Below are 24,056 nucleotides of genomic sequence, written 5' to 3'. Positions count from 1 at the left end.
AAGTGCAAATAAAATACATAAACTCGCTCGACGTTTTTTTTATAAGAACATCCAAAATTTTTGAAGCCTTCAGATGTTCTTAACATGTTCTTATTTTCACCATTTTGTGAGTATTTTTGTCAATTTTCCTAAGAAAATAAGTGTTTTAGGGTCCTCAAAGCGTTAACTTTTTCTTAATATTTTGGCCATCGAAGCCTTTTGTTCTTATATAGTTTATTCTTATAAAAAAACGTATAATACAGGGATCATGACTCCTTAGAAAAAACTGCTAGAACAATCGATAAGAAGCATTGGTTCTGATCATCCGATTTTCTTTAGATCGTTCGTGCGGACTTGAAAGAGTTGATGGATATGGACCTCAATGGTGCTCCTTACGCTTACACTCCTTTCTGCAATGATCGAAAAGAAGTTGAAGGCTTCAGGTAATGATTTCTCAAAGACCAAGTTAATATTTGAAAACATTTAAGAAAACTAAGCAAAATTTTGCTCGGTTTTAGTTTTGATTTTTCTAAATATTTCGGGTCGGTCGACAAAATTCGACGTGTATAAAAAGCCCATAACTCGTAGCACATTGAGAATACTTCCTTCAAATTTCTGGAACCGTTGCATTGACATGAGTGTTAAATACAAGACGGATAATCAAATTAGAACGTAAGAAACACTCAATCCTATCTATGAATTGTTGATAAAAATATTTCTTTTTTAGATTTTGGAATCAAGGATATTGGAGGAACCATTTAGCTGGAAGACCATACCATATTAGGTAAGTGTGATCCTTGTCTTCATGATACCTTAATAATGTCATTCCTCTCCACTAATCGAAACTTATTAAAGGGGAACTGTAGTGTACAAGCTCATTTGGCTACAGTGCGTGAGGTCGTGGGTACAATCCCAGGGCCAGGTCATACCAAAGACTTCGTACTTAGTATGAAACGATACTTGGTGCCTCTCTGCTCAGTGCGCAGTAATTAAGAGAGGATTAAGGATAAGTGGAGTAAAGCAGGGAGAAAAATTAGCGCTCTCCACTATCTTCGAGTAAATACCTATCGAAAGAGGAGCCTTCGAGTTACCTCCGACTGTGGTCGCAAGAATTACCATTGAAGAGGGATGGCTTTACCAGAAGACTTCTTCATAGGTATGGTAAAGTTTATGTACTTTTCTCTAATTTCTTTCTAGTGCGCTTTACGTAGTTGACTTGAAACGGTTCAGACGAGTGGCAGCTGGCGATCGATTAAGAGGACAGTACCAGGTAACTAGGCTACTTTAGTTTCCTCGTGTCTTGATCACCCTCATGTGCTTGAAAATAGAGGATAGAACTTTCAAATTTTGGAAACATGATAGGGAACGTGATATTGTAGACTTATAATTTGAAAATTGGGTTATTTTTCTCAAAAATTGATAAACAGGCGAACGGTTTCTCGAACGGTTTTAGGTTTTCGAAACAAATCGTAACAAGAAAGGTGGGATACAAAAGGGATCACCTATTTTCTTTTGGACCAGGGTGGGGTAAATCACTTCCTGAGAGTGTATACGATCGAAAGAGTTTTGGACATATCTTGGATCTTTGGGAATATTAAGCGGGCTTTTTGAGACTTTGTCCATTTTCAGAGTTATCTAAAGGTTATTTACTTTGTTACGCTCATTTTACTCATTATATTTCTTCAATTCTTTTTAACAATAGGGATTATCTCAAGACCCAAACAGTTTAGCCAATCTAGATCAAGTAAGTGTTTATTCAAAAACATTTTCAGCTTTCTTTTGAGTTTTGTGTAGAAATACAGTCGACTCTCTTTAATTCGTAAAACATGTCATTTTGAATAGCGAACCATTATGCAAACATCTTTATCGTGGTCAGCTTTTCTTAATATATCTAATATAAAATTTAAAAGAGTATATCCTAGTAAGTGCGAGCGCAAACAGGTGCAAACGCAAGCCAAATCGGGAAATCGAACCCGACTATCGCGATTAATCGGATTTACGCACAATTACAAATGAAGAACACTGATTTTAAAGGGGATCTAACGTCAGAAAATTCATGTACCTCATTTTTTTACATAGGAAAGCTCTGATAGAAACAAAAATATTGAAAAAAGAACGAACTTAAAATCTTTTAAATTCATTAAGTTATTGATACTTGAATTTTCCCTTTCTTTGAGAAAAAGAGGATTTTGTGACGTCATGGTTGCACTTTAGTTTCATAAATCAGTCGTTGAACAGGCACATTTTTAGAAACAGCGCCTTGTAATGGCTTCAAAAAAAGGTTTTGTTGGATAAAAAAGATATCTTTGTAATCGCACTTTAAAGAACAAACTTTTTGATAGGTATTCCAAAGTATCCCATCCATCCTGCCGAATTTTAGATGCAATGAATAAATCATAATAAAGCCTTATAGAAATTTCTACGATTGAAGCCTTAAAAATAGAGGGATAATCCTGTTAATCAACACAGATGTGTGCTAGCTTCTAAAACAAAACGCCAACGATGACGTCACACGTACAAATCTTTAAAGGGGTATTATAACACATTGACTGAAGATCTTTTGATGTAACATAGCTCTTTCGAAAGCTCTCGTTATAAATTTTTTAAAACTTTCCAAAAAAGTGTAATGAAGGATTTGACGTTAGATCCCCTTAACCTGAGTTTAATTAGAGAAGGATTCGAATTACAAAGACTATTTTATAAAACTTTCCAGTTGAGGGGGCCAATATTTTGGTTCGAATTATAGAAAGAATCCAAAAGTAGTGGTTCGAATTACACAGGAAAAAATTATTGATTCCCTAGCCTAGGGATTGTTCATTTTCAGATGTGGTTTTTTATTCGATCACATTAGTCTAGAATTTTCGGTTCGGGAAATTAAGGAAACTAGGGAAACCTATTTTCCCATGCTGGAAGTGTATTACCAATGTGTTAGTGAAAACAGATTTCCACATGTGGAAAACTAATATTTTTAACATTCTAGGTTGCCCATTCAGAATTGCATCGGGAAATTAAAAATTCCAAGTTTTTCTAAACTGATTATGGATGAGTCGGGAAAAGAGAGATCACGAGTTTTGGAAATGATTACTTTCTACAAGCTAGGGAAAGGAAATATCACGAATTGTGACCTTGCTTGCCTTATTCTATTCTTTCTCTGGATCGGGAAATGTGATTTCTTGAATTAGGGAAATAAAATGTCCCAGATTGGGAAATTCGATTTCCCAAACTCTTTAATTTGAATTTGAGTGTATCCTTTAAACAATTAATTAAATCAGAACTTATTTTTCAAACCTTCAAATAAGACAATTCAATCAAAAAATTTAAACTGTCAAAAATTAGAGCCTAAGTTCGGGAATTTTTTTTTAGGTTAGGGAAAATTGTTTTCCCTAACTTGTATTACGCATGCGTGAGAAAAAACCACAAGTGATTTTTCACTCAAAAGTGTTCGAGTCGTATGTAAAGCAAACCATTATAAGGGTGTATTCGATCAGTGTGTAACACAACGCTAAAGGTGAGGCGCCCCGCCAGGGCGGCCTCATTTGTTCGCAATGGACTTGCGTCGCAAGGGTTCAGTGGATCGGTGAGACGGGTTTGAGGTCATTAAGTTGGCTCTCTAGTGCAGCTCCACTGTTGTGACAAAAGTGCCGGGATTCTCAAAGTAGCGCAAGTACATGTCAGAACGAATGAGAGCTATCGAACCAATGCTCACAGAATGATCGAATACATTTAATTATTTTACCAGCTTTCTATAAATCAGGATTTAATTCGTGAATATGGGTAACCCTATGGGGTTTTATTGGGGTTCGCTCAAGAAAAGCACTTTTCAACAATAGGGAAATTCAACATCCCTAGGTAGTCATAAGATCGGGAAATTTCATTTCCGTAACTAGGGAGCTGTTGCACCTTCCCTAGTTAGGGATTGGTTAGGGAAAAATCTAGATTTCCAGATCTGGAAATATACATTTCCATAGCCTAGGGAATCAAAAATTTTTTCCTGTGTTACAGAGAGTTGACTGTAAAAACATATCGACCAATTCTTGCTGTATCATTAGCTCCTTGAAATTGGTGGCACACATTTCTATAGCTATAATTAACCAAGATCGAATTCGATTTTTCGAACGAAGTTATCAAAGCTGATCGAAGTTAACCTAAGAATTTAGAATCTAGAATTTATATTCAATTTGTCCTCAGCCTCTCTCTCGTCCCACTTTTTCTCAGACAATTTAGTTTAAACCCTTATGAAAAGGGGAAAATCTTCGGTTTCAACGAAACACTGATTGAAAATTTGCACCGTGAAAATCAGTTCCCTTTAAAGTTGTTGCTTCTAGTAGACGATCCTATCATCTAGACAATGTCACTAAAAAAGGTAAATTAGGAAGGGGAAATTTGAAAAATGGAGGTTAGCCCTGGGTGGAGTAAACAGTTATGGACTTGTTCGTGGCTACCACGGGCGACAACATATATTGTTCATTGCCAGAATAAACTTTTTTTCTCTTTTCCCTTTATAGGATTTGCCAAACAACATGATCCATCAAGTCGAAATCTTCTCTCTTCCACAAGATTGGCTGTGGTGTGAAACCTGGTGTAGTGATGAAAGCAAAAAGACCGCCAAAACTATCGACATGGTTTGTAATGTCTTTTTTTCTCAAAAGTCAGATACCGTGGGGGGTGTCAGTCAGGCAAATTGACCGACCGGGTATGTGCGACGGTTAAGGGTGTGTTTTCCAAGATAGCAGAAATCCACTGTAAGGGTGGAAATCTCAGCAAATCGCGTTAAATTTGCAAACTTTTGTCTGAAAAGTGTGATATTTTGCTCAAAAAGAATTCACTCTAAGGGTACGAATTTCACCGATTTTTTTTACTGCACTGTAAGGGTGCGATTCTAAAAGCCAATTTTTTCTTTCGCACATACCGTCGGTTGGTAAACCCAACCCCCCCCCCCAACCATTCTATTAGAAGAAATTTCAGCGGGAATAAACTTTTGATCAGGACAAGTTTTCATATTTGACGAAAATTGATTTTTGCCAATAACCTGATTTACAATTAAAAATAAAGGAAAAGGGTATCATTACCATTAGCCCCATTAGGGACAAATATGGAAACTTTGTGTAAGAAACGTAAATTTGCTAAATACCAAAAGAAATTATGGCGAATTTCAACATTTTTTGAGGTCGCAAAATTTCGTAGTTTGGGCCTGTGGTGTTCTTGGGTGAAAATTGGATTTTTCTCGACAAGTGTTGGTTTAAACCGGTCTAAATATTGACCCTTCAAGCCAGCAAAATAATGATCTTAAATACGATGATTACCTTATTGGTATATATTTTCGCGTGTTACAAATTTTCGCGAATCGCGAAATTTTTTCGAAAAAACGTGTTTTGCGTGTATTAAATTTCGCGATTGCCGACTTCTGGAAAACTTTCGCGTGTATTAAATTTCGCGATTCACTAAACTAGGTATTTTCAGAAAGTGGGAATAAAAAGCAAGAAAAAGACTGATTTTGCTTGAAACACAACGTTTTTGATGTAAAAATACTAACAAAATCCTAAGAAAAAATTTTTTGCGTGTATTTAATTTCGCGATTTTGTAATTTTGAAAAATTTAAACAGTATTAAATTTCGCGAAAATTGACCAAAAAACTCGCGAAATTAAGTACCCGCGAAAATTTGTAACACGCGAAAATATATACCAATAAGGTACTTTTACTTCAATTCTGACCAGTGAATACACAATATTTCAAAATCAACTCGATTTTAGCTTCAGCCCTGAGGTTGCCTACCATTCTAGCTCAAATTCTGAGAAATTTGCTTTACATGTTTATTTGGTCAAGGGCTATTGTTTGCCATGGTTAAATTGGTTAACTTCTGGGCTTGAGCCTTTAGCAACCTAGTTGTTATATTGTTATATTGTTATATTGTTATATTGTTTATATAAAGAAAAAAATGTGTAGTTAGTGAATAATATTTGATGAAATGAATTTTTTCTCTCTTTCTTTTTTTTTCATCAGTGTAACAATCCTCAAACGAAGGAGCCGAAATTAGAGCGGGCTATTCGAATCGCCCCTGAATGGACTGAGTATGATGACGTCATTAGAAAACTTCAAGACGAAATGAATACTGTTGGAGAGAAACAAGCAGGTAAATGCATTCGGTATTTTTCATTCTATTAAATTAAAAATTCCCACATGAGGTCAAATATGGCTCAAATAAAAGATTTTTTGACCAAGAATTCCAATTTTTTGACCAAGAATTCCAAACAATATCACATATTTTTGAAAATCGATATTTAAGAAGCTACAGTATGTGGCCCCCAAAACGGCGATCAAAATTTAAAATTTCTCTCAAAGCTAGATGAAAAGAGCTTTTACAAAAACTTTTCTTGCATGTAAAACTTTAACATCTCTACTTTATTTCCCGACAGTTCTTTTTCAAAATTTTCAATTTCAACAATATTTTTCAATCGCTTAAAGATAGGTAGCTTTTTTCTAATGGCCCCCAAAACGGAGGTTTGCAATTTTTGCGATTTCTCGAGATATCTTTAAGATATCAATACAAAATTTTGACCATAGTTTTGAAATGTGATTCAGAGGGTTTCGGGCATAAATTTGTTTGATAAAATTTTTACAGTATACCCCTGGTTGTCAAAATGCAGGTTTGGGACCCCCAAAACGGAAGTGTAGTTAAAATCAAATTATTAAGCCCAGTGGTAATAGGAGGAAAAACTATGAACATATTTGTGTTTACCCTTAAATTTACGACCCGATGAATGTAAAATTTATGATTTTTATGAAATATTTCAAGATTTTCGATATTGCAAAGTCCAAACTGAAAATTTAGTAATTTTCAAAATGACAATTTAGATTTAACAACGTCTTAATCAAGTTTCTGAATCAATGTCTTTTGAAAATAGTTCCATTCATGTATGGAAAAAGCTGTGAAAATTTGAGAAGAAAACCAAACTGAAAATATTAAGCTTTAAAGGTATTTTTCTCCTATATTTTGCAAAAAAATGACAGAATTTGCCATTTTTGCTGATTCAGCGAAAAATTTTATATATAATGTTAATTTTTTGTTATAAGCTATTAACTCTACCTGATAGGAATGGAATTCCAAGATTTTTTGCTGTTTCTCATATTTAGAATTTTCGGTTTTATCAATGCTGATTCTAGGGTCCCAAAATACTGGTTGACCTTTAAGATGCTATATCTTTTACCCATCCTCTAAAGTCACAGATGTATCTGTATTTTCTGAACGGCATTAGGTGTAGAAAGTTTCCTATACCCCATTTCCATAACTTATTTTCAATATCCAAGGAGCTATAGTGAGTTATATGCAATTTTTATCTAATTTTGGTGTTAAAATATCTCCTTCATACGCAAATATGTTATTTTGAATCTGTCTCAAACCATCAAAAACATGCTCATTTTTTAGTATAACCATCATTCTTTCTAAATAAACAAAAATCGTTTAATTCTGATAAATCTACAAGTCAGAATCCTCATTTTAATGATTTTAACCTCCATATACGAATATACTACCGAGTTTATGTATGTGTGTTTTTCAGCGACGGAGACGGTAAGGTTCTAGTTTGGCTAGATCATGACCAACTGAGGATGACGGTAAATCAGCACTTTTACCGTCCTCGATTTTGCGGGGCAGGACTGCGGGTTTTTCCAAATTGCTTCAGTCACTTTACCGTCCTCAAAAGTGCAAATACATAAACTCGCTACTGTATAAGGGAAAATAGCCGAAAAGAATAATGACGTCATCAGCAATAGGTACAAAAATCGTCAAAATAATCAAAATTTTTGAGCTAAAGTCTGTCCAGATATAATTGGCAGTGGAAACAAGAATGCCTGTAACTTTTGATAGTCAATTATAATTATGGAATTTTTTTTTGCTTGTTTTAGAGAATCAAAAGCGCTATATTTGATTTTATTTTTGGTTGAAAAATTCGCGATTTTTAGCGGTTAAATTTGCGATTGCAAAAATTGAGCTTTTTTTCTACTTACGCTATAACTTTCATTTTTACACCAGTGGTAGTTCAACCTTAGGTTAAGAAGTTTGTTAAATTTCAAGGCAAAAAGAAAAGTCCTTCGGAAGATATGGGACCCGAAATACCCCTTGGTAGCACTTTCCTGTGAAATATCAAATCTCCAACTTATTACTAAAAAACGGGGGTGGTGATATGGTTGATATAACATTTTTTCGATCATAACACATTTTACGATCTTTTTAATGACCTCATAGCCCTCATAGCCAAACTGCGTTTAGTGTTTTGGGAATTAGCAAGGTTCTTTAATGACTTATAAATAACAAAGGTAATAAAAGTTCATGCTCATCTTTTCAATAAAAACAATTATACTGTGATTTCACTTCGTTTCGAAATAATCAATGATACCAATAATACCAATGCACCGACATTTTCCAACTTTTAATTGCACTGTTCAAAAAAGATAACATAACCCCCGTTTTTAGTAATATGTTGGAGATTTGATATTTCACAGAAAAGTGCTACCAAGGGGTATTTCGGGTCCCATATCTTCCGAAGGACTTTTCTGTTTGCCTTGAAATTTAACAAACTTCTTAATCTAAGGTTGAACTACCACTGGTGTAAAAATGAAAGTTATAGCATAAGTAGAAAAAAAGCTCAATTTTTGCAATCGCAAATTTAACGACTAAAAATCGCGAATTTTTCAACCAAAAATGCATTCAAATTTAGCGCTTTTGATTCTCTAAAACAAGCAAAAACAATTTCCATAATTATATTTGACTATCAAAAGTTACAGGCATTCTTGTTTCCACTGCCAATTATATCTGGACAGACTTTAGTAGTATAGTAGCACGCACAGTAAGTAGGCACTAAAACTTAAAAGTGTTTTATCTTCTCTTCTAGACAAACCAGATGGCAAACCCAAAAAGATGGAATTGTAACCTGGTTTTACACAAAATTACATAGAAATTTAGTAACAATACAAATTTTGAACTAACCTAGTCTTATTTAAAACCCTTTTAGGCATTTTATAGTAATTTTACATTTAGGATTTTTGTACCTTTTTACAATTGGTGGGAGATAAATACATTTGAAGCAATTTGGAAAGAAATGTTGACTTTATTTATTATTTGCAATTTCAGTACTTGGACAAGAATGAAAGAGATTGATTCGATTTATTTTGTGTGAATGCTGCTTTAGTGTTTTAATTTATTTACATAAGATTTACAATATCTCCTAATAAACGAGTTGCTTTTTCTTTTTCCAAGAATGAAAAAATATAAAAGAAATAAAATTTATATACCTAAAAATTTCAAAAAATTGGATCCAGCCTAACATTTGAAGAAAAAAGAAACATAAAAATTTTCTTTTTACATAGTCTCTACATCGATATCTTCGATTTCATTTTTAATAATTTGACTTCCCTCCGAGGAAGTATCACTGTCTGTACATATTTCCTCATCATCCAACAAGTACGGATTCGAACAAAATCTACATTTGCAGTTGACACATGCACGACCTTGTGAATAACAAGGACATCGTGCTCTTTTACAAATATCTGTAAAATATTTAACATTTGAACTCGCTCCACAACTACAAGAGTCCCTATTCTCTAAAGGTTTCCATGTCCATTTTGCTTTTTTCTTGAAAGTATCAGGTTCAAAATCACTTTCGTCAGAGAACATCGCATAATTTGACACAAAAGTGGCTTTTCTCTTAGCTTTTTGCACTAAGTTAGGTTCTTCCTCCTCATCTTTATCGCTTAATATAATTGCATCAGACGTTTCCTCGTTGACTTCTGTTTTAACTTCCGGTTTAAATTGAATCTTATAGCTAATATTACTGCTGTTTGTTTTTTTAACCGTCAACTTTAATGGTTGAATTCTTAGCGGTGATTCTATTTTTTTGGGACTTTCTTGAGTTTTTATTTCTTGGATTTTCTCTTTGAGTTGTCTTTCTTTTTCCTTTAAAAGCTTTTCTTTGACATGGAGAAGACTTTTGCGTTTTAAAGGACTCTGTGTTGTTTTTGGTTTGGTTGTAATAGTAGTTGAAGTTTGTTCTTCTTTTGTTGTTGGCAGATCAGCTTCATATTTCTTTAAAGGTCTCAGTTTTGTATCAAAAACCTTTTTCTTGAAATTGTTTGCTCTTTCCGTAGTTTTGGAAAGGACAGGTCTTCCTCTACCTCTTTTTTCTCGCTTTGGTAGTTGCTCTTTTATTGCGTTTTTAATTTTTAAAGATCCGCCATCTTTGTTATGATTTTTAAGCTTCGGAACTGGCGGTTTGTCCGGCGGGGGAAGCGAATCCGGAACTGTTGAAGTAACGCTGTCAGAAGCATATCCTGGACTATTCCGAACCATACTTATTCTTTCTTCTGAACTTTGAGCTGCAGTAATCTTTATTGGATCATTGGAAATGTCAGTTTTCTTTAAATCGTTGTCACCTTTCTCAGATTGACTTGTTTTTACTTTCTTTTCACACGTACAGCAACAAGGTGGGCATGATTCGATATTGACCTCTATTTTCCGACCACGCCGTCCTCTCTTGGGTAGTGGTTGCTTGTCTGAAACTATTTCCTCAATTTTCGGGACTACAAAGTCAGGAAGGGAGCATCCTTCGTTCAAAAATGTCAATATTTTCTCCCTCATGTTCGATGAGGTCGAAGTGCCGGGTGTGTCCGTATTCTCTCGAGTGACGAGATCTTTCAAAATGGCGCATAATTGTTTGTAAAGTCCGATCAAAATTTTGCTTTGCACATCCTCAATCAAATCCTCGTCATTTCTGCACCATTTACATCCCAAAATTCGAGGTTTCTTTCCTTCTAGGCATGCTTTACAGACCAAGTGCTTGCAGAACGTGGCACTGAACGGTTCGATGCATAAATCTCGGCAAGCACGACACAATAAAAGTGAGCGTAGTTTGTAAAATCCTCGATCGTTTTTCATGAAATTACTCAACTTTTCATCATTACAATCAACATCCAGCTTTAGTATTTCATGTGAGAGTTGAGTGTATAATATAGTAGCATTCATGATTGTTGTTTACTTCGTTTTCTTCAGCTGTTTTCTTGTTTTACGAGCAAGGAATTTCGCCTACAAAACATTATCGAACCAGACAAACAATAACAAAAGTGTTTTGACCACGTGACCATTCGCGCCATATTCAAACTTAGAGTCAATGGTCGCACGCACACAAACTGTTGATTCATTTCATATCGATTTCGATTTTAAAGTAGTGCGACCACGAAAACAAATTATGCCGCAAGAAGTCAGAAAAGGCAATACTCTGAAACCACCAAAACATTGACCCTGTTGCCGGAGGTGTTTTCGGGCACGGCTGCTTCATAATTGTACAAGTATCTCAAAGATTTTTTATAAAAACCTGAGAATATATTCAAAACTATGGCTCTAATGTATAGAAGCAGTAGCTCTTTGGCTAGACTCTTTAAACCTTCTTTTACAACTCGCTTTGCAACTACCTCTGTAAATGCTGTAAATGAGAAAATACAAAAGAAAAAAGAGGCAGCTCTGCTTGGTGGAGGTGAAAAACGTATCAAAAGTCAACATAAAAAGGTAAATATGATTGTTTATAGCTATACCAAAGTTTTTTTATTGTTTACATCCCTCCTCTAATCCTGACTCCCTTCATTAGAGTTGGGCTTTTCTTTTTGCTTATGACCATAACTTGTAATAGGTGCCGTGGTATTAAGTTGAAGTTGGTTTGATATTCTACGTTTGACGTTTGATATTCGTTTGATATTCTCAAATTTGCGTTTTGAAGTTTTTATGACTACTTTTGGAATTGAAAACTATTGGAAGCGGATAGAGTTTATTCTCAAGGGTGTCTGTGCAAAATGTCAGCGCTCTCTGTCGCAGCGTGCTCCCTCTAAAAATGTGTAACCGTCAAACCTCATTTCGGCCAAAATGACAAGTTGGGCTCCTGCAGGGGAGAGCGGTTATCTTTGGAACTGGAAACTATTGGAAGCCAATAGAGTTTATTCTCAAGGGTGTCTGTGCAAAATTTCACCATTAGTTTCCAGTTCCAAAGACAACCGCTCTCCCCCACAGGAGCCCAACTTGTCATAGACCTTTTTTCAAAGAGGCCACCCTGTTGAATAATTATGTAGTCCAGCAGAAAAACAATGATAAAACCATGCATAATTATTACAATATGCATGATACAGTTATGGCTGGACTACATAATTATTCAACAGGACGTCCTCTTTGAAAAAAGGTCTATTTCGGCCGAAATGAGGTTTGACAGTTACAAATTTTTAGAGGGAGCGCGCTGCGACGGAGAGCGCTGAAATTTTGCTTCCAAAGATAACAGCTTCCCCCCACAGGAGCCCAACTTGTCATTTCGGCCAAAATGAGGTTTGACGGTTACAAATTTTTAGTTGGAGCACGCTGCGATGGAGAGCGCTGAAATTTTGCACAGACACCCTTGAGAATAAACTCTATTAGCTTCCAATAGTTTCCAGTTCCAAAAGTAGTCACAAAACTTCAAAACGCAGATTTGAGAATATCAAACAAATGTCAAACGAATGTCAAATGTCAAGCGAATATCAAATGTCAAACATAGAATATCAAACCAACTTCAACTTAATTGCTGTGGTATAGTGGTAGTCGACCTTGGCTTCTGTGCAGGAGGCCAGGGTTTGATCCCCACTCACGGTAGTTCACTTGGCAAGTGAATGTTCCTTTCCCCCGGGTCAACCTATGCCTGCCATGTGAGGGGAATTGGGTAGTCAGTTCAAGGTGCTGACGGGACGCTCATTAGTAAGCGTCTATAGTTGCAAGAATAGGCCTCTAAACAAAGCTCCTCCTCTTAGAGTGCACTTAGAGACACTTGCGTGTGTTCCACTACGGATTTTTTTCATATATACCAGACCCGATCAATCGAACTTGTTGAACCAATCAAATAATCGAACTAATCAAACTCCGTCGAACGATCAAAGTTCGATTAAAAAAATTAATCAAACCTTATTGAACACTCACAATTTTTGAAGCAATAGCAGTTCAATTAGTTCGGTCAGTAAAAAGTTTGATTAGTTCGATGATATTAAATCCTCATATATCTTCCCTCGTTTGCAAAAACTTTGTCCTGGTATGCGATTGCCATTTCGACAGTTCCTGGACTTAACAGCTTGACGTTTATTGTACCCCAATATTTGTCTATCCGGAATAAATTCCGTAGCCCTCTGTTGCAATATCGCGCGTGGCCGAGTGGCGGAATACTACTCCCCAACAAACCGCCTCTGGCGCTAAAAGGATACAGGAAAAGTGTGTGATCCGTTATCGGAAGTAATTTACCGATTTATATTCCGAATTTGGCTTTGAAAAGAAGCTAATATACAGTGGCGGAGCAGCACAAACTTGTCGAACAAAATTGGTTTATCGAACTGATTGAACTATTCAAACTTAATCAAACACTCACAATCTTTTAGAAAATCTTAGAGTTTGATTAATTTTTTTATTCAAACTTTAATTGTTTGATGGAGTTCGATTAGTTCAATTCTTCGATTGGTTCGACAAGTTCGATTGAGCAGGTCTGGTATACTGGGTGCACCAAAAAAAGTATACAACTTTGTCGAGATATTGTGAGCTTCATGATTTAAATTTGTTGTTCATTCTTTTTTTATCGCATAGAGGATGCTCTAACTTGAATTCTGAGCTATCATACATTAGGTTTGAAAAAGTAATTCGAAAATTATTTTTAAAAAACTGACTTTTTTTTAATGTCGAAATTTCAAAAATTCATCAAAAACAGCGAGCAAACTTTTCTCTTACCACTTACCTTCTTTACACATAAAAATACCAAAAAATGCAAATGTGTTCATCAAAAGTCGTTACAGAATTTGAGAATATGGTAAAACAAGCTATTCCCATGTGGAAAAGTATTTTTGTTAAAGCTGGAAATTTTTTTTGGAAATCTCCAAGAGAGGTGTGGTGTGCTACGTGAGAAAATTTTTGAAAAAATGATTTTTTGAAATTTCGACATGGAAAAAAAGTTTTTTGGAAACAACTTTCGAACTACTTTTTCAAATTTAATGTATAATAGCTCAAAATTCAAGTTAGAGCATCCTCTATACAATAAAAAAAGAATGAACAAAAAATATAAATCCTGAAGCTCACAATATCTTGACAAACCTGTATACTTTTTTTGGTGCACCCGGTATATTTCGGTTTAAAAGCCTACTCAGTGCGAAAGAGAAATCGTGTGTTTTTTAATACGCCGTTCATTAATCAAATCAAACGACTTTGGAGGTTTGGTGAAATGGTAGCCAAATTGCCGTCCCATGTTTTGTCAGATAGTCCCAAGTCAGAGCAGTTGACGGTAGGCCATTCCAAAATTTTTTGTATACGCCCTGCAGACAATTGCCATCGTTTTTCGTAAAAAATGAAGCCTCAAAATACCATTTGAAATCCAGAATACCCTTGGAAATTAACTGGATTTTTTGAAAAGGTATTGGGAATTCCACCATTTCTTCTCATTTTTGAGAAAATGCTTCAGGAATTCCAGATTTTCAAAATCATTTTGCTCTCAGAAACTCAGTGTCACCTGCCCCCATATGGGCGGTTCCAGTTAGTTATAATCTCGACACCCATCTTCTAATTTCGACACCATTCTTTAGAGATAGGAATAATATGAAAGTTGGAATCAGTGATTGAAAAAAGACTTATCCTCCCTTACCACTAAGCAAAGAAAATAATTTCGATCTTTTTTATTTTTCAGCTCTAGAAAAGGGTTTGAATTTAGACAAGGGATGTCCACATAAGAAATCAAATGACTTTAGAGGTTGGGTGAAATGGTGGCTGAATTGCTGTCCCATATTTTGTCAGATAGTCCCAAGTTAGAGCAGTTGTTGGTACTTAGCAAAAAAATAGAGCAAATTTTATGAATTTTCTGATACAAGATGAGCAAATAATTAGGAAAATCCTACAGGGTTTCTCAGGGTTTTTTTCTGGAACTGCCTTTTACGGACAAAATCTGGAATGGCCCAGTTCTTCTTATAAAGAAAAAAAAGCTTAAAAGAAAAAATGAAAAATGATTAATAAATTAGTCAAAGTGTCAAATCAGTCAGTTAAGCCAAAATCATGGGTTAAATGTATGTATGTATGTAATAGTTTATTTCAAATTGACAAACAGATAGCAACAAAGGCTAATAAAAGTCAACGCTACTTTACAATTTGTAAGGTGATTACAAAAAGACGACACCGTCAATATAGATCCCGTAGTTTCTGCACGGGCATGATGTAGGCCTCCACTGCTTAAATTTTTTTTCCTTAGAAAAATGACAATCAATGGTATGATACCTTAAGTGTATTAATTTTAGCATAGATTTAATTTGGCGATTGGCAAACATGAAATTTTTTGCAGGGATATTTTTGGGAATGATCAATTTTGTAAAATTTAGGATATAATTTGGCAATGGGAAGGTTTTAGTCTCTGGTAAACTAAAAAAGTACATGGTATTTTATTAAGAAATGCATATTCTCCATAGAATTTGTATCTTAAAAGAATTTTGTTAAATTTGGCAGGGATTTAATTCGGCAAATGGTAGATTTTTTAAATTTTGACAAGAATTCAATTTGGCAATTTCTGACAAAAATTTGCCAAATTTAATCTCGCCAAAATTTATCCACTTAAGGTAGTTCAAACTTTTTCCCCAGCCACTTAGTGAACTTGAACTTGAAAGAGCAATTCTGAAACATGTTGATGGACATGTTTTGACCAGATTTTCAGGTCGTGGCGGCACATCACCGCAAAAAGAACTGGGAAATCTTGCAGCTCTATTACCTATAATGTATATAAGCTAGCAGATTCCAGTAGACACAGAGCATTCAAAATTTAACAATGAAAGATTACCTTTTTGAATAGACCATTTGCTAATCAGGATGTCATGTTAAATAATTGAAAATACAATCCATCTGCCATCTTAGATTATATGCAAAATTAAAGGAATGAAAAAACCATGGTTGAATTGGTTTCAATTTCATAATTCAAAAAGAAATGCTTACAAAACAACAAAAGTCTTTTAGAATTTTGTTCTTAAAGACACGTCTTATTCTGTTTTGACGCCATTGGTAAATCCACGAAGATGGAGTACACACACCAAACTTTTAAAACAAGCAAATTGAAAGCAGTAAGGCAACTACTTTTTTATTTATGAGGAAAAGTTTTGGACAGGAGGATGGAAAAAAATGAAAATAAAATTGATGTTAAATTTTTTTTAATTTTTTTTTTAAATCTGAAATCAGAGGAAATAATAAAATATTTTATGAAATTTCCTAAAGTAACAATTTTTTAGATTTAAAGACAAAAAAATAAAGTGCAAGATGTTATTATAGATAGAGTCTATGGATAAAACACACTAAAAGTAAACATAAAAATATACACATAAAGACTGATATGTGTATGTGTAAGACTGACATAGGTTCCCATTTAGGGTTCACCCTTAGGGTTCCCACTTAGGTTCCCCCATCCCACTTTTCTGGTATTACTCTTGAATTTTAACAATCAAATTAAAGGACTTTAAATAAAAGCAATTACAAAAAAAAGAAAAAAAAAGAAGAAAAAAAACTTCCATATGGAAGCTCCCTGACAGGATAGGGCACAGCTGTGTTAGATCATTTAACTCCCTCTCTCTTTCTCTTCTTTTCTTTTGTTTTCTTGTTTAAGTAAAAAAGGTTTTTGGACCTACCTGGAGGTCCTATAAATTAACCTTTGTTCGTCCGTCCGTCTGTCTGTTACCAGCTTTTCTCGAGATTGGCTCATTAGTTTTTTCTGATTTTTGGCACAAAGATGCAAAATGGCAATGCCCAAAATGTGACGGAGCCCGATTTTCGAGAAAAAAAAAATGCCGGAAAAACCAGTTTTTTGACATTTTCTCGAATTTTCATCCTTAGTTTTTTGTTTTTTTGCAGAAAGATGCGTATTCGCAATGCTCAAAACATGACAGAGTTCGATTTTTTGAGAAAATTTTTTTCCGGCCGAAAATGCCGAAAATGCCGGAAATATGACTGAAATCACCGTTTTTGCAGATTTTCATTGGGCTTTTTCCTAACATTTCTTTGTTTTTTCTCAAAAATAGCAATTCCCACCATCAATCATGATTCGATTGTCAATAAAACTGATTTTTTTTCTCAAAGAAGAAAATGTCACGGTAGAGCGCGATGGTTTGAGTTTTCTAGAAACCTTATTTATTAAGCTGTGTATTTTTCTGAATGTGGATTGTTTTTATAAAGAAAAGCGTTTAATAGTTTTTTTTAGCTTTTTCAATAGGGTTGATAATTTCTCCCAATAGACATCCTTTCATTATATATTTTTTATTTTGTCCAGTTATGTCTTATGTGTTTCATTGTTTCAATGTTCATTGATTAGTTTCGATAACCAGGTAGGTCCATAAAGTATCACTTGTTTTTAATTCTTTTTGAAGGTCGGAGAAGAAAAAGTAAATAAAATTTTTAGAAATCTCTATTTTATTTTATTTTTATTTTGGCAAAAATAATGTCGGCGGATCGGTAAACCAATAAATAAAAAAGTATTTGCCTAAATTATGATGTCATACTTTCTTTCCTGTTCAAGAAAATATTAAACCCCTGTTTTGATCTACTAGGTCCAGCGCAACATGTAGTTTTAAACAAGTATTTTCAGCTATAAATCAGGGGGCCCAGATCAATGTTGAATTATATGCAAAAATTATGGTGGCTCATTGTCATTCTATTTCTAATCTTAATATTTTGATGTTATCTGAGACTTTCTGAAGTATTGGTATACTAGGAGTCTCTACACAAGGGTATCTAAAATCCTTGGCAAATACTAAATTAATTTAATCAGGAATGAAAAACAATAATACCATTATCTTCTTTTTAGGGAAAACTTACAGCTCGTGAAAGACTGGGCTTGCTTTTGGACAAGGGAACATTCTCTGAGTATGATATGTATATGGAGCACGATTGCTCAGAATTTGGGATGCAAGACCAAAAGGTTACTAATTAAAGCAGCTTTCAAATTATATGTTTTTAAGAAACAAAGCTTTTGCCTTTTTTGCAAAGTTTACTTGAAAAGCCTTTTCTCTTTTAAACTGTCAACAAATGGGTTTTGATTACTGTCTCAGCAGCTGTACCTTTTTGATATCCTTTTTGAAGATTTGAGTGGTAATGAGATATTATCCTTTATTCTTGATATAAATAAACTTCAGAGACAATTTCATTACGTAGAAGAGATGATTAGAACATTTCTAAAAGAAGATTTCTCTTTAGTTCACAGGTGACAGTGTTGTGACTGGTCATGGAAAAATTAATGGCAGACCTGTATTTGTCTTCAGCCAGGTGAACACTCTTACAGCCATATTTTGCCTTTGTGTGCAGATTTTTTGCTTGGTTTCTTTTAACAACTGTGTCTTTATCAATTCACTCTATATCATTGCTGCCCTACCACCCTAATCTCTTGAAAGAAGATAGTTGGACAGAAATTCTATGAATTTCTTCACATTATATCTATGAGAATGAAATTTCAAAACTGTTGAAAATGAAATTGAAAAATAAGAATCTTTTATCCTTAGTGCTTGAGCCACTTTAATAATATGGCTTAGGTTTGTATTATCAATAACGCCCCCCCCCCCAAACTTGAAAAAGAAAAGTGTATATAACATCTTTTCTAAATTCTGTGATAAATTTTCATAGGACTTTACAGTTTTTGGTGGAAGTTTATCGATGGCTCATGCCAAAAAGATTTGTAAGGTAAGTTTTGTCAAGCCTCCAATAAACAAGTTTTTATTTTTATTTTCTGATCTTCTGATCTTTTCAATGTTGGCTCAGCATATTATAAGTAGTAGATGCGAGCAGGAGTTTGCAGAGTCAGGTAAGAGCAGTGATTTCCCTATCTTTGAATAGCAAATGCTGTTTTGAATAGGGTCTGCCTTTCCTGGCCTTTCTCATCTGAAGTCTCATCTCATTTTATAAGTAGTTCAGAAGATTAAAATTTGCAACTTTCAAGTTTTTTGGAGTTTCTTGTTTATATTTTTTCATACGATATAAGTAATTTTCTCTGCAAAATGGTATTGTATGAAGTGTTTATAACCCCTTTCAACATACTTCTTAAGATAATGGACAAAGCAATGATGTTAGGTTGTCCTGTTATCGGATTGAATGATTCTGGTGGTGCTAGAATTCAAGAAGGTGTAGAGTCACTCGCAGGATATGCTCATATTTTCCAGGTAATTTTGATGCAATAAATCATATCATAGATTTCATTTTAAAGATGTTTTATTAACTCTTTTTCAAAACAACGATGATCAACACTCAACTTTACATAAATATTGCAAAATTGCAGGGATTTATTGACTAACATAATTAAATTCACACATTTTTGGTTCAAAGAATTTCTTGAATTTGGAAAATATATATTTTTCATATACTGTATATATGAAAAATAAATAAAAAAAACTATTACATAATGTTTATAAAAATCAATTAGCAATACTAAAATGTTTGTCATCTTGTTTCAGAGAAATGTCAATGCATCAGGAGTCATTCCACAGATCTCTCTCATCATGGGGCCATGTGCTGGTTAGTTGTGCTATAATTTTTTTAAACATTGAATTTGTAATAAAAAATTCAGGTATTACCAGGGGGGGGTCGGTACTAAAATTTCAGACATCATGACTTTTAGTGACGTGGTGGTATTACAAAAAAAGCTTTAAAGCATTTTAGTATCATGTGTACTAAAATCCTAAATTAGGTGGGGTCTTCAAGAAATCTAAGAAAAATTTTAGTACATGAGTACTAAAAATCACCAAATTTTAGGAAATTTAACTATTGACCGAGCATTTTAGGCAAAATGAAAAAAATAAAAACTTTTCATATAAGATTTAAACACCTCTGTGTCAAAAATTAAGCAAAAATTTCGTCCTCGATGGGAAAATACCCTTGAATTTCAGCCCCACTGGGAAATTGACTTTCATTTCATCCCCACTCGAAATTTCATGTTTAAAAATTGCCTTCCAAAACCATCCCCACTGGATTTTTTGGACCTACCTCCGGGTGCCCCGGTGGAGGTTCTATAAATTAACCCATGTCCGTTCGTTCGTTCGTTCGTTCGTTCGTTCGTTCGTTCGTTCGTTCGTTCGTTCGTTCGTTCGTTCGTTCGTTCGTTCGTTCGTTCGTTCGTTCGTTCGTCTGTTACCAGCTTTTCTCAGGATTGGCTCATTAGTTTTTTCTGATTTTTTGCACAATGATGCAAAATGGCAATGCCCAGAACGTGACGGAGCCCGATTTTTGAGAAAAAATTTATTTGGGTAAATTTGGGCCAAAAACTACCTAATAGGGTTTTTTGGACTTTGTGCAAAATCCTGTCATTACTTTTTTCTGATTTTTTGTACAAAGATGGAGGGCAAGATTCTCTAAAGAATGGCTGAAGTGGTTTTTCCCGGAAAATTCTTATTTGCCTCAAAAAACGGATTTTCGTATTTTGGGGAAATTCCCTTTAACCAAATAAGAAAATATAGCTTTTCTCAAAGTTGACTCTTTGTTTTTTTCTGATTTTTTACACAATGATGCAAAATGGCAATGCCCAGAACGTGACAGAGCCCGATTTTTGAGAAAAAATTTATTTTGGGCAAATTTGGAAAGGTTTTTTGGATCTGAATGGTTTGAGTGATTTTCGTATTTGGGGAAATTCCTTTTTACCATTTTACATTATTCAACACACAAGCTTTATTTTTCCATTCTGAATTTTTGTACAATTATTGTCACTTTTTTCTTATTTTCATCTGATGTTAATCATTAGGTATGTCCATTCAGCATGTTGCTTGTTTAACTTTGGAACAATAGAATTTCTATCCCCATTATCATTTCAATAGGAAATCCACTGAGGAAAAAGGTTCTACCGGGGCTGTGAAACAGGAGGGGTGTATTTAATGTTTTCGAAGTTGAATGCTTTGATTTTGTAAAGAACCATGGATAACTGAGTAGAAAAGAAATAGCAAGCTGTAAATTAGAGGTGAAAAATAACCAATCAATCTTTGCAATAACTAAAGTAGAGTAGAGCAGAGCATAATTGTCTTGACTGTTTCTGAGTCTTTATCTATAATAGAGAGAGATAGATCAGGTTCATTGACAGCTTAAATAACCAGAGTTGGCATTTTATTGAAAGTCCAAAGACCCATTCTCTGAAACGAATTCCAAAATAAGCCTAATTTAGGTGGTCACTATGCTAAAATGTCAAAAAAAAATTTAGTACATGTGTACTAAAATTCCTTTTTCAAAAATTAGGTTAGGGTATGTCAAAAATCGTCAAAAAACCTTTTAGTACTCATATGTGTCTTGGATTTTAGTACCAACCCCCCCCCCCCTGGTATTACAAACACGCCAAATTTAAATTTATGAAACTATTCAGAAAATAAAAGTAAAACTTCATTGTGAACAACTGGATTTGAACACCAAAGAATTTCAGCAGACTGGCAATATCATGTTGAACTTTGTTTTTATAGGTGGTGCAGTATATTCACCAGCCATTACAGATTTCACATTCATGGTTAAGGTTAGTCTAGTTTCACAATACTCTTTATAATTTGAAGGGGTCTCATTTTCATCATCAAACCAACAGGTGCACGACAAAAAATGACTTGAGACATTTGATGCATTCTCAAAAGTCCTTGGCTCTATACATCGATCAACTCGAACTTTTCTGGGGTAATTTGACTCAAACCCAATTCTTTCCCAAGCAAGCAGATATAAAGACGCAGAACTGATAGGTGTATTACACGTTTGACAAAGTATTTTACTGTTTTACCTTTAGGATACTTCGTATTTGTTTATCACTGGTCCTGATGTCGTGAAGGTATTTTGATTAAGTCTACTCTTTCTTGTTGCTTTTCTTACACTGCCAAGTTACCAAAGAAAAAACAATATTCTTAAATCTTTAAAATCCTTATTGAACTAGATTAGTAATAGAGACTATCACTTGGGGGAAGGTATACTATCTTTTGTTTTTGTTCAAAAAGGATTACCTCACTCTGGAGAATGTATTTTCCAGATGGCTGAAGATTTACGTTAGAGTATATCTAGGGTTTGACAACTCTCATTTTCATAACATACTTGGTTTGGAATTCAGGGAACTGTTTAATTTCAATGCATTTTTCGTTTATTTTTTCTCAGACTGTTACTCATGAAGATGTTACTTTTGAAGACTTGGGTGGAGCTAAAGTTCATACACAAATTTCAGGTTAGAATGCTTATTTCTGTTATCATATTATTTTCCTTTTCTTTTTCCTTTGATCTAGAAGATGAGGGAAAAGTTTCCATTACTTTATCATTACTTGATTCTGAAAGATAGATAAAAGTATACAAAGCATGAGATAGAATTATCATTTGGAAAGGCCAAAGTGCAACAATTTTAACAATTTAGAATTACCATTTAGAATAGGAGATTAGCATAATAAACATTATTTTTTAATTCCAACAAGTCTGTTGTTCTGAATTTTGATGTTTTTCTTTCAAAATGACGGCGACTATGCAAATTGCTAGTTGTCTACTTTACTGGACTTTACCACGAACAAAAAATATCAAAAAGGAAAGCTCAGTCAGTAGTAGACTCTTATAATTTAGTTTTCTATCGAATCTCCTTTCCTATCGAATCTATTTTCCATTTAGGTGTGGCTGCTGGAGCTTTTGACAATGATATTCATGCAATTTCACAGTAAGAGGATTTCTTGTTATTTTTGTCTCCTACCATATTTATTATGAAAGTTTTCAGTCTTTCAATATTTCTTTGTTGTCTTCAATTTATTTTAGGTTGAGAGAATTTTTCAACTTTCTTCCATTGAGTAACAAAGATCAATCTCCAGAAATTCCAACACGCGACCCAAGGTGATTTAAGTTTTCTTTGTGCACTGTGCTCTAGATGATTTGTAATGGCGTGGTTCTGAAATTTTCTCACAAGGATAGTTCGGGTTACATCTTCAGATCCATTTTGTTATTTGTCTCTAGAAGAGTAACTTTTTTCATTTTTTTCATACGTAGAAAATTATCCTAAAAAGATACCGAGATACCGGAATACCGGAGTGCAAGAGTATGCTCCTATTAAAATATGGTACACTTTCTACTGCCAGCTATTTGTAACCTCGTCTTTTACATTTTTTCATCCAAAGGGACCGACTTTGTCCAGTTCTGGAAAGTATCATTCCAAGTGATCCTCTCAAAGGTTACGACATTAAAGGTGTTATGAAATCAGTAAGTTTTTTTTTTAATCTTTGTGAATTTACACTATTGTATTGTTCATCCAAATTTTCGTATTTCTGTCAAAGATCTGCATATTTTATTTGTGTTCAAGTTTTCTGCTTTTTGTTGTTGTTTTTCTGACTCCCGTGACTACCTTTCAAACATTCTAATAAATAGGAACCTTATTTTAAGAAAATAGCAAGAGTACTGTGACGAAGGGAAGTTAGGCGATTGGGGTCACCCTTTAGTTATTGAGGGGACCTCTCAGATCACTTATCTGTTCCTTCGATCAGGGTATCCCTTATTGGGGATAAGTCTATGGACACGTAGTAAAGGTACGCTAATAGATTTCAATCAACATCAATTCTGTTTCTTCAATTAAGCAATAAATATCAAATAAGCGTAACATAAATAACATCAAATAACTTAGTAACTCTGGCATATAATTAACGATAGTCTCTGTTCAAGTCCTTCTCCTTCAAGTTCTCCTTTTCAAGTCCCTGAAGTCCTTCTCCTTTAAGTTCTCCTTTTCAAGTCCCTGAAGTCCTTCTCCTTTAAGTTCTCCTTTTCAAGTCCCTGAAGTCCTTCTCCTTTAAGTTCTCCTTTTCAAGTCCCTGATTTCTTTTCCTTTTCTCAACTCAAATCTCTCGCCCTATTCAGAGTCTGAGCTCGAGGGCCTGAGCCCCACTCTATTGATGTCTATTCATTTTCAGTTCATTAAACATCGTGTTGGCTCAGTCCCAACCTCCTTTGCATTATTCATTATCGTTTACTATTCATCATCATCAACCTCACATCTCCGACGTTCGACAAGTGACGTCCTCGTCACTTTAAAAATTTTTGTCAATTTGTTGATAGTTAATTCACCAA

General features: G+C 34.4%; 3 protein-coding genes across 4 annotated transcripts in view; 2 read left to right on the top strand and 1 right to left on the bottom strand.

Annotated features, from left to right (window-relative positions):
* LOC136818212 (UDP-glucose:glycoprotein glucosyltransferase 1-like) overlaps window positions 1-9,076 on the top strand; it is a 35,011-nt gene extending 25,935 nt beyond the window's left edge. For both annotated transcript variants that reach the window (XM_067074576.1, XM_067074575.1), the window contains exons 38-44: window positions 319-422; window positions 707-763; window positions 1,177-1,249; window positions 1,682-1,723; window positions 4,485-4,601; window positions 5,981-6,110; window positions 8,869-9,076. In XM_067074576.1, the coding sequence (XP_066930677.1) occupies window positions 319-422; window positions 707-763; window positions 1,177-1,249; window positions 1,682-1,723; window positions 4,485-4,601; window positions 5,981-6,110; window positions 8,869-8,906 (561 nt within the window). In that variant the 3' untranslated portion in view covers window positions 8,907-9,076. The remainder of the gene's footprint in view (window positions 1-318; window positions 423-706; window positions 764-1,176; window positions 1,250-1,681; window positions 1,724-4,484; window positions 4,602-5,980; window positions 6,111-8,868) is intronic.
* Window positions 9,077-9,086: 10 nt separating this feature from the next.
* Window positions 9,087-11,084, bottom strand: LOC136818213 (E3 ubiquitin-protein ligase MSL2-like). The gene has a single exon (XM_067074577.1). The coding sequence runs from the start codon at window positions 10,992-10,994 to the stop codon at window positions 9,336-9,338; it is 1,659 nt and encodes a 552-aa protein (XP_066930678.1). The 5' UTR covers window positions 10,995-11,084; the 3' UTR covers window positions 9,087-9,335.
* Window positions 11,085-11,255: 171 nt separating this feature from the next.
* On the top strand, window positions 11,256-23,342 carry LOC136818214 (propionyl-CoA carboxylase beta chain, mitochondrial-like). The gene is made up of 12 exons (XM_067074578.1): window positions 11,256-11,534; window positions 17,839-17,952; window positions 18,228-18,296; window positions 18,651-18,707; window positions 19,070-19,183; window positions 19,475-19,535; window positions 21,458-21,507; window positions 21,766-21,807; window positions 22,125-22,191; window positions 22,620-22,665; window positions 22,761-22,835; window positions 23,117-23,342. Exons 1-12 carry the CDS (start codon window positions 11,364-11,366, stop codon window positions 23,325-23,327), a joined length of 1,077 nt encoding a protein of 358 aa, XP_066930679.1. The 5' UTR covers window positions 11,256-11,363; the 3' UTR covers window positions 23,328-23,342.
* The last annotated feature ends 714 nt before the right edge of the window (window positions 23,343-24,056 follow it).

This window comes from Clytia hemisphaerica, unplaced genomic scaffold (genome assembly GCF_902728285.1).
Source record: "Clytia hemisphaerica strain Z4C2 unplaced genomic scaffold, Clytia hemisphaerica genome assembly, whole genome shotgun sequence".
Lineage (NCBI taxonomy): Eukaryota > Metazoa > Cnidaria > Hydrozoa > Leptothecata > Clytiidae > Clytia > Clytia hemisphaerica.
This window is presented reverse-complemented; position numbering and strand designations above follow the sequence as displayed.

What these genes read in the sequence shown, in the direction of transcription:
- LOC136818213 (XM_067074577.1), bottom strand. Translation starts at nt 10,994, where the DNA reads ATGAATGCTACTATATTATACACTCAACTCTCACATGAAATACTAAAG.
- LOC136818214 (XM_067074578.1), top strand. Translation starts at nt 11,364, where the DNA reads ATGGCTCTAATGTATAGAAGCAGTAGCTCTTTGGCTAGACTCTTTAAA. An exon ending in TCAAAAGTCAACATAAAAAG is followed by an intron (nt 11,535 to 17,838) that starts GTAAATATGATT and finishes TCTTCTTTTTAG; the next exon opens with GGAAAACTTACAGCTCGTGA. An exon ending in CTGTATTTGTCTTCAGCCAG is followed by an intron (nt 18,297 to 18,650) that starts GTGAACACTCTT and finishes AAATTTTCATAG; the next exon opens with GACTTTACAGTTTTTGGTGG.